This window comes from Chelonoidis abingdonii, chromosome 5, assembly GCF_003597395.2.
Source record: "Chelonoidis abingdonii isolate Lonesome George chromosome 5, CheloAbing_2.0, whole genome shotgun sequence".
Classification (NCBI taxonomy): Eukaryota; Metazoa; Chordata; order Testudines; family Testudinidae; genus Chelonoidis; species Chelonoidis abingdonii.
In genome coordinates, this window is record NC_133773.1 from 132,862,191 (window position 1) to 132,877,690 (window position 15,500).

Here is a 15,500-nt window from a genome sequence, read left to right on the forward strand (position 1 = left end):
AGCGCTGGGAGAGAGCTCTCCTAGCGCTGCACGTAAACCACATCCTTTACGGGTGTAGAATGCAGCGCTGGGTGCCGTGCTCCCAGCGCTGTCGCCCTGATTACACTGACGCTTTACAGCGCTGCATCTTGCAGCGCTCAGGGGGGTGTTTTTTCACGCCCCTGAGCGCGAAAGTTGCAGCGCTGTAAAGTGTGAGTGTAGCCAAGCCCTCAATGGCCCATTGAACCCAGGACCTGAGACTACCCATGAGAGTAGCACAAAGGCAGCCTGAGAACACCAGCTCATTTCATGTACTACAGGACACCAAATATTACATTAGTTCTCTATCAAAAGGATCTCGTTTCATATTGTGAATGAAGAGCTAATACAATTTTATTTCTTAAAAAAAAACCCGCAAAGTTGTTGTTGAATTTTTCAAGCATTGTTTGTTTGTTTGTTTTTCAAATCAAGCTCTATTCCACCACTGGTAGTTACAGATTTTAAGTAAATTATCTTGAATCAGAGTGGCAAACACTACTCAGCCTGGAATTACCAACTGAAATTGATGTTGCATATGGTACGTTATCAGTATTTCCTAAACTAAAAATTTGGATCACGGCTATGAGAAAAATATACTGGACAACATATGTCTGAGAATCAGTTACATGTTTAATAGACTCTCTCTCTTTTCACTCAGAACTGGGTGAAAAAAATAACAGTTGTAAATAATTGGAACCCAAAAAACCTAAATATTTTTCACATTCCCCTTTAAAAGCCTTTAGTGAAACTGGAACAGGGAGGGTTGGCAACACTGTGTACTTGTCATTTATTTTATAAGATTCTGCATACTAATGGAAGAATAATCAAATTCTTCATATTAATGCCAGAAATATGATTTGGAAGAGACAATTCAGTAATAAAACTCCAAAAGGACGGCTATAGCTACTGACCCATATTTGAAGCACATTCCAGGACAGATTATAGGCTTTCAATTCATGTTGTTGTACGACGGTTGTGTGTATGAGATTATTAAAAGCTGATTCATACCTACTACCCAATAGTTTCAGAAGTCAGGCTTTTTCTCGCTTCCACAGAGTGGGACAAAAATTGAGTCATAACATAGTACACCATGGTTAAGAGAGACTACAAAAAATACCAACTTCATAAAGTTAATCAAAACCTCTATTAGAATCCCAGGATAGATTCATCCCAAAGTATCTCTTCTTCTGTTTTTCCATCAGGCTGTTGTTTCCTTTTATCCTTTTTGTGCTTTCTACTCTCCTTCTCAGTGGGTATTTCTTTAATTCTTTTGTCTTTACTGTGCTTTGATTTTTTCTCGTGAGTTGAATCTATATCAATCTTTCTTCGCTTTTGCATTTCACTGTCCTTTCCAGAATCTGTGTCTTCACTGTTTTCCTTTTTCTTCTGCTTTGTGGCTTCTTTGTTGTATTTCTCTTTTCCTTCCCCAGTGTGTCTTTCCCCCTCTTCATGTTTCCTTCGAAGCTTTTGGCCTTTCTTATAGGAGCGGGTGCTATTATCAGAAGAGATGCGTTTGTAGCAGTCACTGGATTCTGCAGATGATAGGCCATAGCTGTCATCTTTGAAAGGGATCACCTGAGATGTTTGCATTTCTGAATAATATTCCTTGCTGTCATGGCATTTAGCCATGTTTTCTAGTCTTAGCCTATTCTCATGAGCTGGTGACCAGCACAGCGATCTGTTTTCAACAGCATGTGATGACATATATGTTTCTGAGAAGAGGATGGAATGCTGTCCTTGTTCAAAAGTAACATTGGAAGATACAATATCATCACAATCCTTTACTGCTTCTGACTCGTAGTTTTCAAACTCTTCCTCCTCTGCTTTTCTGAAATATGTTTTTGGTTCCAGTCCTCTAGCTTTCTGCACTTTAATGTAATCTTCTAATTCATCTTGAAAGGAGTCATATGTTTTCTTTGAATTCTTTATGAGGTTGACAACCATGGTTTCTCTGCAAGAAACAGATATAAAATCTTAGTTACTAAAACTAATCTACTTTTTGGCCTGTTTCCTTTTTGAACTATGGTAGAATGTCAGGTAAAGACTTATGTTTTCCTGGTTCAGATGTGGAATGTTACATAGTACATTTATACCTAAGCAATTAACTAAGAGGAGAAGATGCCTTGAAAAGCACTACGTAAGTGCTAAGTATTATTCAGACCAGCAGTTTTGTCTTGTTTTTTTAAAAGATGTAACTGGGGGAATGACTAGATGGGAAAGGAAAAAAAGGTGCGGGGGAGGAGAAGGAAGAAAAAAAAAAAAGATCCTCTGTCTTCCCAGCTTTCTGAGGTACAGAATCCAGATAGTAAAGGATTATACCATACGTGAATGTAGAGAGAGATTAAAGCTACAAACTGTTAAACTAGTGGGACACAGAGATTTAAAGACTCTCTCTATCTAGACTATAAATAACTAGTTTTACTATATTATTTATATAGGTTGTTCAGGGTCTGTTCCCAACAGATGTTGGGCGTGCAGCAACTTTCATGGTCAATGGGAGTTGTGGGCTCTCAACATTTTGGGGGATCAGGTCCTAAATTGCCATGGCAATGGTAAACAAGGGTGATTGAGCACAGAAGGCTCTATACTGAAGTATGTGGTATTGCCTCCATGTGGCAAACTTGGTAAGGCACAACTGTGCAGGGCTTTTCCGCTGGCAAGGAACATCTAAGAGAGAGAGAGAGAGTGTATGTGTGTGTGTGTGTGTGTTTGTTTTTCCTCCATAAGCTGATCTGGAGAGTGGTAAAGGGAAGGAGACGATATTATCACCCAATAGTAGATACATTTTTGATCTGAGTGTGATTTTTAAATTGTTGGCATCTTTTTAAGTCAGAAGAATAAATGTGCAACGTCAAAGCCAATTAACAGAGCAGCCACCAGAGGATGCTGCACAAGATGTGCACCCCCTCCAGCCCTTCTACTCTTTAACAGAAACTTGAATCAGCAGTGCAGCCAGAGATATACAGTAGGAACATAAAAACAGCTATACTGGGTCAGACTAAAGGTCCATCTAGCCCAGTATCCTGTCTTCCAATAGTGGCCAATGCAAGGTTCCCCAGTGACAAAAGACTTACTTAATCTGATGTTTATTTCCTTGCATGTGGGACTGGTACATTTCTATAGACGTAAGAGTGATGTTACATATAGGACATATGTAGTTACCAACTCCAACTGCTGAAAGAACAGAGAGCTGCAGGTTAAAGAGATTGCAAAGAAACAGCAAAATGCAAAGCACATTTGATCTATTCCCTTATGCAACTGCCATTTTATAGAGACTGCATCCTCCTAAAATCTTCTACAGATAGATGCAAAGTTTCTGCAGTGAACAGATTTTGTTTTCTTATACTTACATGAGAACTTGAGTCTGTGATAGTAAACCTTAAAGCATACAGTATATTAAGGGCATGATCTAAATGACGAGATTATTATTTATGGACATTGATGATTATCTCTCTCTGATATTTCTAGGGTGTCTATTATCTTGGCACCTAAGTGCTGACAAGAAGGATGGCTGTGCTGGAAATTGAAGTATTATTGTAAATACATGGTGTGTATAAAGTATAAGCATTCACAATATAAACCGGCCCATCCAGTCTACATAGGGTAGTATTAGCTTAGACAAGGGCATCTCCTGAGTAAAGAATACTGGATGATGCCTAGAGAAATGTCAGCGTGGTACATAATGGATGTAACACATGCAGCTTCAAGTGAATACATGGGAAGGTCTGAGGAGGAAAGGCTTGTGCTTTACTAAGTCACGTAATTTCCCCCCCTCATTAGAAGCTGAAGCATCAATATTTCCGAACACAGCAAAATCAGTAAATAAATGCCCCACCTTGAAAGCTAACAACCTTATCTATCAGGCAAATTCAGCAAACACACCCAACCCCAACAGGCTATTGTTTGGCATCAAAGGGTATTCTTTGAGTTTATTTATGATCAACAGCCTGAAACTTCTAATGAGATCTGAAATATATAAATGGTAACATTTGAATAAAGGAGTCAGATCCAGTTCTTCAGTTCTAGTATAGGAAGGGCTGACAGTTCACTCACATAGGGCCAGATCCGGTTCCCATTAAAGTTAATGAGAGTTTTGCTGCCAAGTTCAATGAGAACTGGATCTGGACCTCTGTGCCATCAGGAAATATTTTCCAAAGCAAAGACGTTCAGAGACCATAAAATCTAGCAGTAGATAGCATAAAGGGAAAACAAATTAAGTCCAAAGCAGAGGAATGAGCCTTCATTTCCTTACACAAATCAGACACCATCAAACATCTAGCTACAATCAATGAGGACCCTGGAATAATTCCCCATAACTTACTTACCATTTGCACTGGATTCCGCAGGAACAGCATCCTCTCCCATCTCCGCCATCATCTTCTTCCGTGCTTCATTCCTTTTGTGCTTCTTGCCAACATAATGTTGGTGGGCCATCAATGGATTATTGAAGGGAGCTGAGCAGAGCTTGCAATACTTGTCTGGATCATTTAAATCCAAAGCAATGCTCGAGGGTGATGTGGACTCTTCAACATTAAAATCCTGGGAGAGCTTCTCAGCTGAGGGCTGCTGTAGTGCCAGAGATGTAGAAGGACCAGTGGGGGAACCTGTTAATAGTACAACAAAGGAAAGTGTGAAACAATTCTTTGGAACCATGTAAATATAAATGCTGAACTACTGGAGTCGAAAAGGGAGAGCAGAATAGCAGCCCTGTGGCCTACAGTGTTCAAGAGAGAACATAATCCTCAAGCTCTCTCATCTCACAAAGTAGAATGGGCTCACCAGGCATGTGAGCTTCTCTCATCACCAGGTCATCTTCTTCCAGCTCCTGCAGGTATACTGAGTGGGTGGCATGAGAACACAAAACATACTTTAGGTTCTTCTTTGAGTGATTGCTCATATCCATTCCAGTTAGGTGTGCGCGCCGCGCGTGCACGTTCGTCGGAAGATTTTTACCCTAGCAACTCCGGCGGGCTGGCAGGTCGCCCCCTAGAGTGGTGTTGCCATGGCGCCTGATATATACCCCTGCCAGCCCGTCCGCTCCTCAGTTCCTTCTTACCGCCGTGTCGGTTGTTGGAACTGTGGAGCGCGGCATAGCTGTCCTCCACGTCCCTAGTTTCTCCTTGTTCGTTGTTCTACTAGTCATATTTAGTTATAGTTATAGTTAGAGTATAGAATATTAGTTTTATAGTTGTTATTTACTTGTGTATATAGTTAGCGGGCTTGGGCTCTAGCTCTCCCCCGCACCCAGTGCCGGGCTCATGCCCGGTTTGCCGGGGTTCAAACCGTGCTCGGCCTGCAAAAAGCCGATGCCCACGAGCTATCCCACGACTCCTGCCTAAAGTGCCTCGGGGAATCGCATATTTCCGAGAAGTGCCGCATTTGCAAGGCCTTTAAGCCAAGGACCAAGAAGGAGAGAGACCAGCGCTTAAAGACTCTCCTCATGGAAGTGGCGCTTAACCCTCCGTCCTCGGCACCGAGTGCTGACTCCACTCCGGCACCGGACCGCGCCGGGCCCATGAAAACGCCTCGGCACCGACCTTCCCCAGCACCGGGCCCCGACAAAAGACCTTCGGTGTCCTCCACTCCGGCCAAGCAGACTCGAACAGAGCGCCCGGCACCGACTCCTGCCGTGGCACCGATACCAGGGATTCCGTCAACTCCAGGCCCGGGAGGTCCGTCGAGTCCGGTCCCTCACAGCTCCCCAATAAGATCCGGGGTCGAGCTAATGGTCCCATCAACGCCTGAGACATTCTCCTCGGCTAGGGACCTCATAGCACTAACCGAGTCTGCGCTGCCTCAACCCCCGGTGCCTCCGGTGCGGGTTCTGCAATCTAAGGGCAAGCCAGTGGCCACGCGAGCGCCGTCTCTGGATTCGCCAAGCCGGCACCGATCCCCTTCGCGGTCCCGACACCGTTCCCGGTCCTGTGGGAGGTCTCGATCAAGGCGCCGCTCGCAGTCCCGGCACCACTCTCCGCGGCGGTACCGGTCGTACTCGCGGCGCAGGTCCTCATCACGCCGGTCCCGATACTCCCGGCACCGCTCCGGCTTGAGCCATCGCTACCGGCACCGAGATTCGAGAAGCCATTCCCACCGTCGGCGTTCCAGATCTAGGTCGACCTCCCCGCACCGAGCTGGTGGCAGGTCCCGGTCTCGATCGCGGCCCCATTATGACTCCCGGCACCGATCTCCGGTACCGAGGACGTCTCCACCATCAGGAGCGAGGGACCCATATCAGTCCCGTCGGCTCCTCCCTGGCTGTCCGACCAGCCGTCGGTCTCCTCGCAAGCAGACAGCGTGTACGCCCTGGACACCGACAGGCCTGCTGCTCTATTCCATGAACCCCAACCTCAGGAACATGGACAGCAGCAGTGGGGATTCTGGACTCCCTGGGCGTACCACCAAGCCCAAGGCCCTCAGCAGATTCCCCAGCGTTCAACTGCCTCCGAACACAGGGCTCCGGAGGCCACATCTTCCCGTCCTCCCCCTTCCCCTACAGAGGAGAGGTTTTCTCAGCCTCAGGACCCTGAACTCCCTCCAGAATCGGACGCAGTGCTCCAGGCAGAGCCTCCTGCAGATCCACTCCTGCCGGGTCTCTCCTCATCATCCTCCCCGGATAAAGCAGTGGCTGGAACAACATCCACCAGCCCCCCTCCGCTTGACCTCAGGGCGCATCAGGACCTCCTCAGGCGCGTGGCGCAGAACATGAACTTACAGGCTGAGGAGGTCTCAGAAATTGAGGATCCAGTAGTGAGCATACTGTCTGCTGACGCACCCACTCGAGTCGCCCTTCCTTTCATCCGGACCATTCAGGCCAATGCCACGACCATCTGGCAGTCTCCGGCGTCCGTTCCCCCCGCTGCACGCGGAGTGGAACGCAAGTACATGGTGCCCTCGAAGGGCTACGAATATCTATATGTCCATCCGCCCCCGTGTTCCCTCGTCGTCCAATCTGTAAACGAGAGGGAACGCCATGGTCAGCAGGCCCCGGCCCCAAAGTCTAAGGAAGCGAGGTGCATGGACCTGCTCGGCCGAAAGGTCTATTCTGCGGGTGCCCTCCAGCTTTGGGTGTCCAATCAACAGGCTCTCCTTAGCCGCTACACGTACAACACCTGGGCGGCGGCAGACAAATTTAAGGAGCTGCTTCCGCAAGATGCGCGTCAGGAATTCTCTGCGATCCTTGATGAGAGCAAGAAGGTCACAAGAACTTCCCTGCAGGCATCTTTGGACGCCGCAGATTCGGCCGCCAGGACTCTAGCTTCTGGTGTTACCATGCGCCGCGCTTCCTGGCTACAAGTCTCTGGCCTTCCTCCGGAGCTCCAGTATATCATCCAGGATCTCCCATTTGACGGCCAGGGCCTGTTCTCGGACAAAACTGACCCTAGGCTGCAAAGCCTAAAAGACAATAGAGTCATTATGCGTTCACTGGGGATGCATACGCCCGTCACCCAGTGCAGACCTTTCCGGTCTCAGCAACAACACCTGCCCTACCCCCAACCAGGCAGAGGCAAGACTTCGCCAGATGGCGAAATAGAAATGGCCGACGCAGACAATCGGGCAATCAAGGAGGACAAAACCAGAGCTCCTCCAAGCCTTCCTCCGGCCCGAAACCTTCATTTTGAAGGTGCGCCCGAGGGCGCTGTACCAGTTTCTCTCACGGATCCATCCCCTCCCTTTTCCAACCGTCTTTCATTTTTCCTCCCTGCGTGGTCCCAGCTAACATCGGACCGCTGGGTCTTATGCACGTTGGAGCTTGGATACCATCTGCAATTTGTTTCACACCCGCCCTCCCGCCCCCCTCCCTCATCCCTCTTCAGGGACCTCTCTCACGAGCAACTCCTCCAGGAGTGCGCAGGGACAGGGCCCGCTTGATCATGATAGCTCCAGCGTGGCACCGGCAACATTGGTTCTCCATGTTGCTGGACCTGTCCATGGCCGACCCTGTCCCCCTGCCTCTTCACCTGGACCTGATCACTCAGGACCACGGCAGGCTCCGTCACCCAGACCTTCAGTCGCTGCACCTCCCGGCGTGGCTCCTGAGTGGCTGACCCAGTCTGAAATGCATTGCTCTACCCCAGTGTGACAGGTGCTCCTGGGAAGCAGGAAGCCTTCCACTAGAGCGACGTATTCGGCCCAATGGAAGCGTTTCATGTGTTGGTGTGCGGATCGGAACTTCCTTCCCACCGAAGTCTCCATTTCTAATATCCTTGACTACCTCTGGTCCCTTAAACAACAGGGCTTGGTGGTGTCATCTCTAAGAGTTCACTTGGCGGCCATTTCCACCTTCCACCCAGGAGGGGATGGCCGCTCGGTGTTTTCTCACCCAATGGTGACTAGGTTCCTTAAGGGTCTGGAGCGTCTTTACCCTCAGATTCGCCGCCCCGCCCCCACCTGGGACCTGAACCTGGTTCTGCCCCGGCTCATGTCCCCTCCATTTGAGCCATTGGCAACTTGCTCCCTTCTCAACCTCTCCTGGAAGACCGCCTTCCTGGTGGCCATCACCTCAGCTAGACGAGTGTCAGAGCTCCGGGCTCTCACGGTAGATCCCCCGTATACTGTGTTCCACAGGGACAAAGTGCAGCTGAGACCGCACCCAGCCTCTCTCCCCAAAGTGGTCTCGGCCTTTCAGGTCAACCAGGAGATCTTTCTCCCTGTCTTCTTCCCGAAACCCCATTCGTCCCGCAGGGAGCAACAGCTTCACTCATTGGACGTCCGTAGGGCGCTCGCTTTTTATATAACCAAGCCGTTCCGTAAATCCCCCCAGCTCTTCGTTGCGGTAGCTGAAAGTGTCAAAGGGCTGCCCGTCTCCTCTCAGAGAATCTCCTCGTGGGTGACGTCCTGTATCCGAGCCTGTTATGACTTGGCTCATGCCCCTCCGGGCCACGTGACTGCGCACTCTACCAGGGCTCAAGCCTCATCGACGGCTTTCCTTGCCCACATGTCCATCCAGGAAATCTGTAGGGCAGTGACCTGGTCCTCCGTCCATACCTTCGCTTCCCATTATGCCCTGGTCCAGCAGTCCAGAGATGACGCGGAATTCGGCTCCGCCGTGCTACATGCTGCGACATCTCACTCCGACCCCACTGCCTAGGTGGGGCTTGGGAATCACCTAACTAGAATGGATATGAGCAATCACTCGAAGAAGAAAAGACGGTTACTCACCTTTGTAACTGTTGTTCTTCGAGATGTGTTGCTCATATCCATTCCACACCCGCCCTCCTTCCCCACTGTTGGAGTAGCTGGCAAGAAGGAACTGAGGAGCGGACGGGCCGGCAGGGGTATATGTCAGGCGCCATGGCGGTGCCAATCTAGGAGGCGACCTGCCGGCCCCCGCCGGAGTTGCTAGGGTAAAAATCTTCCGACGAACGTGCACGCGCAGCACGCACACCTAACTGGAATGGATATGAGCAACACATCTCGAAGAACAACAGTTACCAAGGTGAGTAACCGTCTTTTTCAGCCCTAGGACTAGCACAAGGTGCTAGTCACAGTTGTGTGTTCTTGGATGGATTTTCTTAATAATTAGTAATACTAATTTAGCAATTAGTATAGTGCCTGGTAAGGGCTGCAATCAACCCTCACAATACCCCAAGAGTAGAAGTGTTGTTATTTGCATTTCACAGATGGAGAAATGGAGACATTTGCCACCAGCCACAGTCACACGACGAGCAGGGATATAACTTCAGGGTCCCTGACTCCCAGTCCTCTGCTATGGACTTGCTGACTCTGATTAAGCAACGTCTTCATTCTTCCACTTGATGGCTGCATCTTGAGTTGTCGTACCTTCTGCCACACTTCAATACACTCTATAAGCACAGAGAAGTAGTAGTGCTGGGAAGATGATCAATGCCTCATTTGACTGGTTTCAAAGATGTGACAATAAAATACATGCACCATGTAGAACACAGAGCCCATTTAGTTCTCACCTGTTTGTGGTTGAGTGCTCTGTGCAGGCACTTGAGGCTGGTCTCCTGATAATTGCTTCAGCTTTTTGGCATGTATTTTTCCCAGGTAATGAGACTGAGCAACAACTGGAGAAGTAAAAATCATGTTGCAAAGATTGCAATATTTGTTTTTGTCCACTACTCCACTCCCATCCACCTGAAACCAAAGACAAGCATTGTTGAACCCTTGTAACTGAGAAGAGCTCATTTAACACCTTAGCCAGAGATCTGAAGAGAAAACGTTACCTGAAAGTTCACATAATCTTGTCTCTTCTGTTTGCCAGGTTCTTGTCCATCATCGTGTTCACTGTGCATTTGAAAATAAAGGCGAACTTTCTGAGCATGCTTTTTGCCCTGGAAAGAGAAAAAAAATAATCCTACTCCATTAACAAGAACCCATGTGCTGATTTACCCAGAAATTAAGATTTGCTTTGTCAAAATCTGAGAATCTCCCTGTTCATTCTCTTACTTCATGGTCCACGGAGAGAACAGGAAGCTCTGCACTGCCCTCAGCACGCTCATAATACTTGCAGCTCTGCATTAAGACAATGACTATAATCTAAATCTCATGTTTCAAGGCTTCAGCTGGTTACCTGAAGGGGTCAGGAAGGAATCCTCCTCCCCCCTCATCCCTGTATCACAATTGGCCAGATGTATTCTGGGTTGGGGGCTTTTTGTTTGTTTTTTGTTTTGCCTTTCTCTGAAGCATGAAGGATGGGCCACAGCTGGAGACAAGACTCCAATGCTCTGAAGTGGTTCAGATAATCCTCTCAGATGTTTGGAGGGTACATCTTGTTCATGTGCTCAGAATCAGATAATCCTAAAAAATGTACTGGTCCATTATTAGATGGAAATTGTAGAATTATCAATAATGATGTAGAAAAGGCTGAAATGTCCAATAAATCTCGTTTCCATATTTGGGAAAAAGCAGATCATGTAGTCATAGCATATGATAACGCTTGTCCCATTCCACTAGTACCTCAGGAGGATGTTAAATGCAGCTTCTAAAGTCAGACATTTTAAAATCAGCAGGCTCAGATACCTTGCATCTAAAAGTTTTAAAAGGAGGAGCTCACTGAACTGTTAGTGTTGATTTTCTATAATTCTTGGAACACTGAGGAAGAAGTTCCAGAAGAAAGCAAATATTGTGTCAATGTTTATAAAGGGAAAATCGGATTACCTGGATAATTACAGGCCGGTCAGTCTGACACTGATACCAGGCAAGGTAATGGAGCTGCTCATATGGGACTTGATTAATAAAGAATTACCAGAGGGTTAATTAATGCCAACCAACATAATGTTATGGAAAGTATATACTGCCAAACTAACTTGATAACTTTTTTAGATGAGATTACAAAGATTGGGGGAGTGGTGAATAAAGAAGAGGACAGGTCACTGACAGAGCAATCTAGATTGCTTGGTAAACTGGATGCAAGAAAACAATATGCATTTTAATCTGACTAATGTAAATGTATACATCTAGGAACAAAGAATGTAGGCCATATTTATAGGACAGGGGACTATCCTGGGAAGCAGTGACTTTGAAAAAGACTTGAGGATCATGGTGGATAATCAGATGAATGTGAGCTCCCAGTGTGATGCTGTGGCCAAAAAGGCTGACGTGATCCTTGGGTGCATAAACAGTGGACCCTAAAGCAGGAGCAGAGACATTGTTTTACCTCTGTATTTGGCACTGGTGCAATCACAGCTGAAATACTGTGTCTGCTGCTGGCGTTCACAATTCAAGAAGGATATTGATAAATTGTAGAGAGTTCAGAGAAGAGCCATTAGAATGATTAAAGGATTAGAGAACATGCCTTACAGTGATAGACTCAAGGAGCTCATGATATTTAGCTTAACAGAGAGAAGTTTAAGGGGTGACTTGATCACTGTCTAGAAGCATCTACACGGGGAACAAATATTTGACAATTTGTTCTTCAATCCAGCAGAGAAAAGTATAACATGATCCATTGGCTGGAAGTTGAAGCTAGACAAATTAAGACTGGAAATAAGGTGTACATTTTTAACAGTGAGGGTAATTAACCATTGGAACAATTTATCAAGGGTTGTGGTGGATTATCCACCACTGGCAATTTTTAAATCAAGATTGGATGTTTTTCTAAAAGATCTGTTCTAGGAATTATTTTAAGGAAGGTTTATGGGCAGTGTTATACAGGAGGTTAGATACACAGGCGGTCAAACTAGATGATCTAATGGTCCTTTCTGGCCTTAAACTCTATGAAACTATGAAAAGCTGCTTTCATACTTACGGATTGTATTGATATAGCAAGAGAATCACAACTGGACAAAGACTGTTTGTATAATAATATTTATTAATCATAGAATCATAGCACTGGAAGGGACCTCGAGAGGTCACCTAGTCCAGTCCCCTGCACTCATGGCAGGACTAAGTATTATCTAGGCCATCCCTGACAGATGTTTGTCTAACCTGCTCTTAAAAATCTCCAGTGATGGAGATTCCACAACCTCCCTAGATAATTTATTCCAGTGCTTAACCACTCTGACAGTTAGGAAGTTTTTCCTAATGTCCAACCTAAATTGCTCTTGCTGCAATTTAAGCCCATTGCTTCTGGTCCTATCCTCAGATGTTAAGAAGAACAATTTTTCTCCCTCTTCTGTGTAATAACCTTTTATGTCCATGAGAACTTATGTCCCCTCTCAGTCTTCTCTTCTCCTGACTAAACAGACCCAATTTTTTCAATCTTCCCTCACAGGCCACATTTTCTAGACCTTTAATCATTTTTGTTGCTCTTCTCTGGACTCTCTCCAATTTGTCCACATCTCTCCTGAAATGTGGTGCCCAGAACTGGACACAATGCTCCAGCTGAGGCCTAATCAACGCGGAGCAGAGTGGAAGAATTACTTCTCATGTCTTGCTTACAACGCTTCTTCTAACACATCCCAGAATTATGTTTGCTTTTTTTGGAACAGTGTTACGCTGTTGACTCATATTTAGCTTACAGTCCACTATGACCCTCAGATCCCTTTCTGCAGTACTCCTTCCTAGGCAGTCATCTCCTATTTTGTATGTGTGCAACTGATTGTTCCTTCCTAAGTGGAGTACTTTGCATTTGTCCTTATTGAATTTCATCCTATTTACTTCAGACCATTTCTCCAGTTACCATTTCTTGCCAGTTTGTCCAGATCATTTTACATTGTAAATTCTATCCTCCAAATCACTTGCAACCATCTTCCCAGCCTTTTGGGTATGTCCATGCCAATTATCATAAATCATTGATGGCAAGATACTGCAACAGACTGGACCCAGAACTCTGATCCCTGCGGAAACCCCACTCGTTATGCCATTCCAGCCCATGACTGTGATGCCACTGATAACTACTCTTTATCTGGTATAGTTGCGTTTCCAACCAGTTTTGCCATTCCTACCTATATATAGTTGCTCCTCAGATTGCCTTTCCCTAGTTTGTTTGTTTATCAAAGTCATGATGAGACAGTAGTCCAAGCTTTAGTAAAGTCAGAGGCGATATATGACCACATCATACCGACCTTCCCCTCTACCCACTAAGGTTCGTTACCCTGTCAGACAACGCCTATCAGGTTGGTGTTGACATGATTTATTTCCCCCCCCTACCCCCATGACAAATCCATGACTGACTTTTACTTATCACCTTTTTTTTTCTGTGCCGCCCCGCAAATTGATTGCTTAATTAGTTTGTCCATTATCTTTCCAGCGACAGAATTAAGTTAATCAATAATGCTACATACTGCTAGCTACTTTTTATAGGGGCTTTTCATTCAAGGATCTAAAAGCCAATCTTTGACAGTATGAGTTAATCCCTCACCTTAGTGAAACGAAGCATCTCTTCATCCTCACTATAACAGATGGGTGACAGGACTGGCTTGGCGCACGAGCCCTAAGAAACATTACACAAGATTCAGAGAAAGTCTATTGCCACTGAGACAAGAACCAGGCCCCTCTCACTGCTTCCCACTCTTGTGCTTAACCACAACGCGCCATTGTTTTTTTATTTATGCCTGCACAATAGGAAGGCATCTACATTTTCTTTCAGGTTCCGTTTTTCAAGTCATTATTAGAATCTATAGACTTTAAGGTCAGAAGGGACCATTATGATCATCTAGTCTGACCTCCTGCACAATGCAGGCCACAGAATCTCACCCACCCACTCCTGTATCAAACCTATGTCTGAGCCATTGAAGTCCTCAAATCATGGTTTAAAGACTTCAAGGTGCAGAGAATCTTTCAGCAAGTGACCCATGCCCCATGCTGCAGAGGAAGGCGAAAACCCCCCAGGGCCTCTGCCAATCTGCCCTGGAGGAAAATTCCTTTCCAACCCCAAATATGGCGATCAGCTAAACCCTGAGCATGTGGGCAAGACTCACCAGCCAGAGACCCAGGAAAGAATTCTCTGTAGTAACTCAGATCCCACCCCATGAAACATCCCATCACAGGCCATTGGACATATTTACCGCTAATTCTGAGCTGCCATCTCACACTACACCCTATGCTGGTAAAACACAGATTCACATAGGTTCCAGGATATGGCAGTCACCTGCTGGGCAACATGTCATTTGCCTGCTCTGAGCTGATACTATCCGAATGGATGCCATGGCTTCAGAGGGGCAATCCCAGGTTGCCCATACAATGCCACCAAAGAGAACGAGATGTTGCTACACACAAGTTCAAGGCTGGCTAAAACACTGACTCAGAAAACACTATTAGTATGGAAAACAGCCTTTCCCTCTGTAATGGTGAAGTCATTAGGATACTATCTGCATCCTCAGCTGAGGTCAGATTCAACAAAGAGTATGTCTGCACTGCAAAAAACCAAAACAATGATGTGTTCTTAGCTCAGGTTAACTATCTGGGTTAAAATAGCAGCGAAGACACAGCAACTCTGTTTTTAACTCAGTTTAGCAGCTCAAGTTCAACCTCAAGCTCCCCTAAAGGCTTTAAGTTGAGTTGCTAACCCAAGTGAAAAGCTGACTTGCCATGTCTTCATTGCTATTTTAACCCAAGTTAGCTAACCTGAGCTAACACACTTTTTTTTTTCTCCCCCCAGTGAAGACATATCCCAAAAGAGAAAAACTCATGCTGAAGCCTGATCCCTATGAGGTGCTGAGTGTCTTTGACTCCAACAGAAGAGAACAAAAGTTAAGGGCACTCGGCACCTTGCTGGAGCAAGTCTTCAGTTTCTACTATAGATAACAATAAAGAACTACCAAGGCAGTAGACATTCTGAACTTCTTTAACTTGTGAAGATTGAGAATGAAGAGATAGTATTGCTTTGGCTGAAACTGGAAGAAATGCTAGTGCCTCGGAACCTCTGTACAGACACAGGATCCCATGTAAAGGCAAAGTACACTTTATGACATATAAAGTATTCACCCAAGATATTTATTAGTTCCAAGACTAAAAGCCTTCCGCATGATTTATAGTTCACTATGTCCTATGTGATCTACTTAGAACATGTGTACAGGCCTTCAGCTGCATTAACTGTAACTGAGCCTGCTAGTCACAGTACGCAACTCTGGTCACCA

The 15,500-nt window shown here is 46.1% G+C and overlaps 1 protein-coding gene across 8 annotated transcripts in view; it reads right to left on the reverse strand.

Annotated features, from left to right (window-relative positions):
• Positions 1 to 15,500, reverse strand: part of KRCC1 (lysine rich coiled-coil 1) — a 28,145-nt gene that overhangs the window by 12,225 nt on the left and 420 nt on the right. For 6 of the 8 annotated variants that reach the window (XR_012656003.1, XR_012656001.1, XR_012656002.1 and 3 more), the window contains exons 2-6: positions 10,206 to 10,313; positions 9,942 to 10,116; positions 4,344 to 4,622; positions 3,093 to 3,192; positions 1,027 to 1,969 (exon numbers count right to left, since the gene is read on the reverse strand). Coding sequence is in view for 1 of the 8 variants with exons in the window: in XM_032776867.2 (XP_032632758.2) it covers positions 1,165 to 1,969; positions 3,093 to 3,192; positions 4,344 to 4,622; positions 9,942 to 10,116; positions 10,206 to 10,313 (1,467 nt within the window). In the remaining 7 variants the exon portion in view is untranslated. Of the gene's footprint in view, positions 1 to 628; positions 1,970 to 3,092; positions 3,193 to 4,343; positions 4,623 to 9,941; positions 10,117 to 10,205; positions 10,314 to 10,552; positions 10,780 to 15,500 lie in introns of those variants that run through there. The other 2 variants (XR_012656004.1, XM_032776867.2) reach the window with 2 other exon arrangements.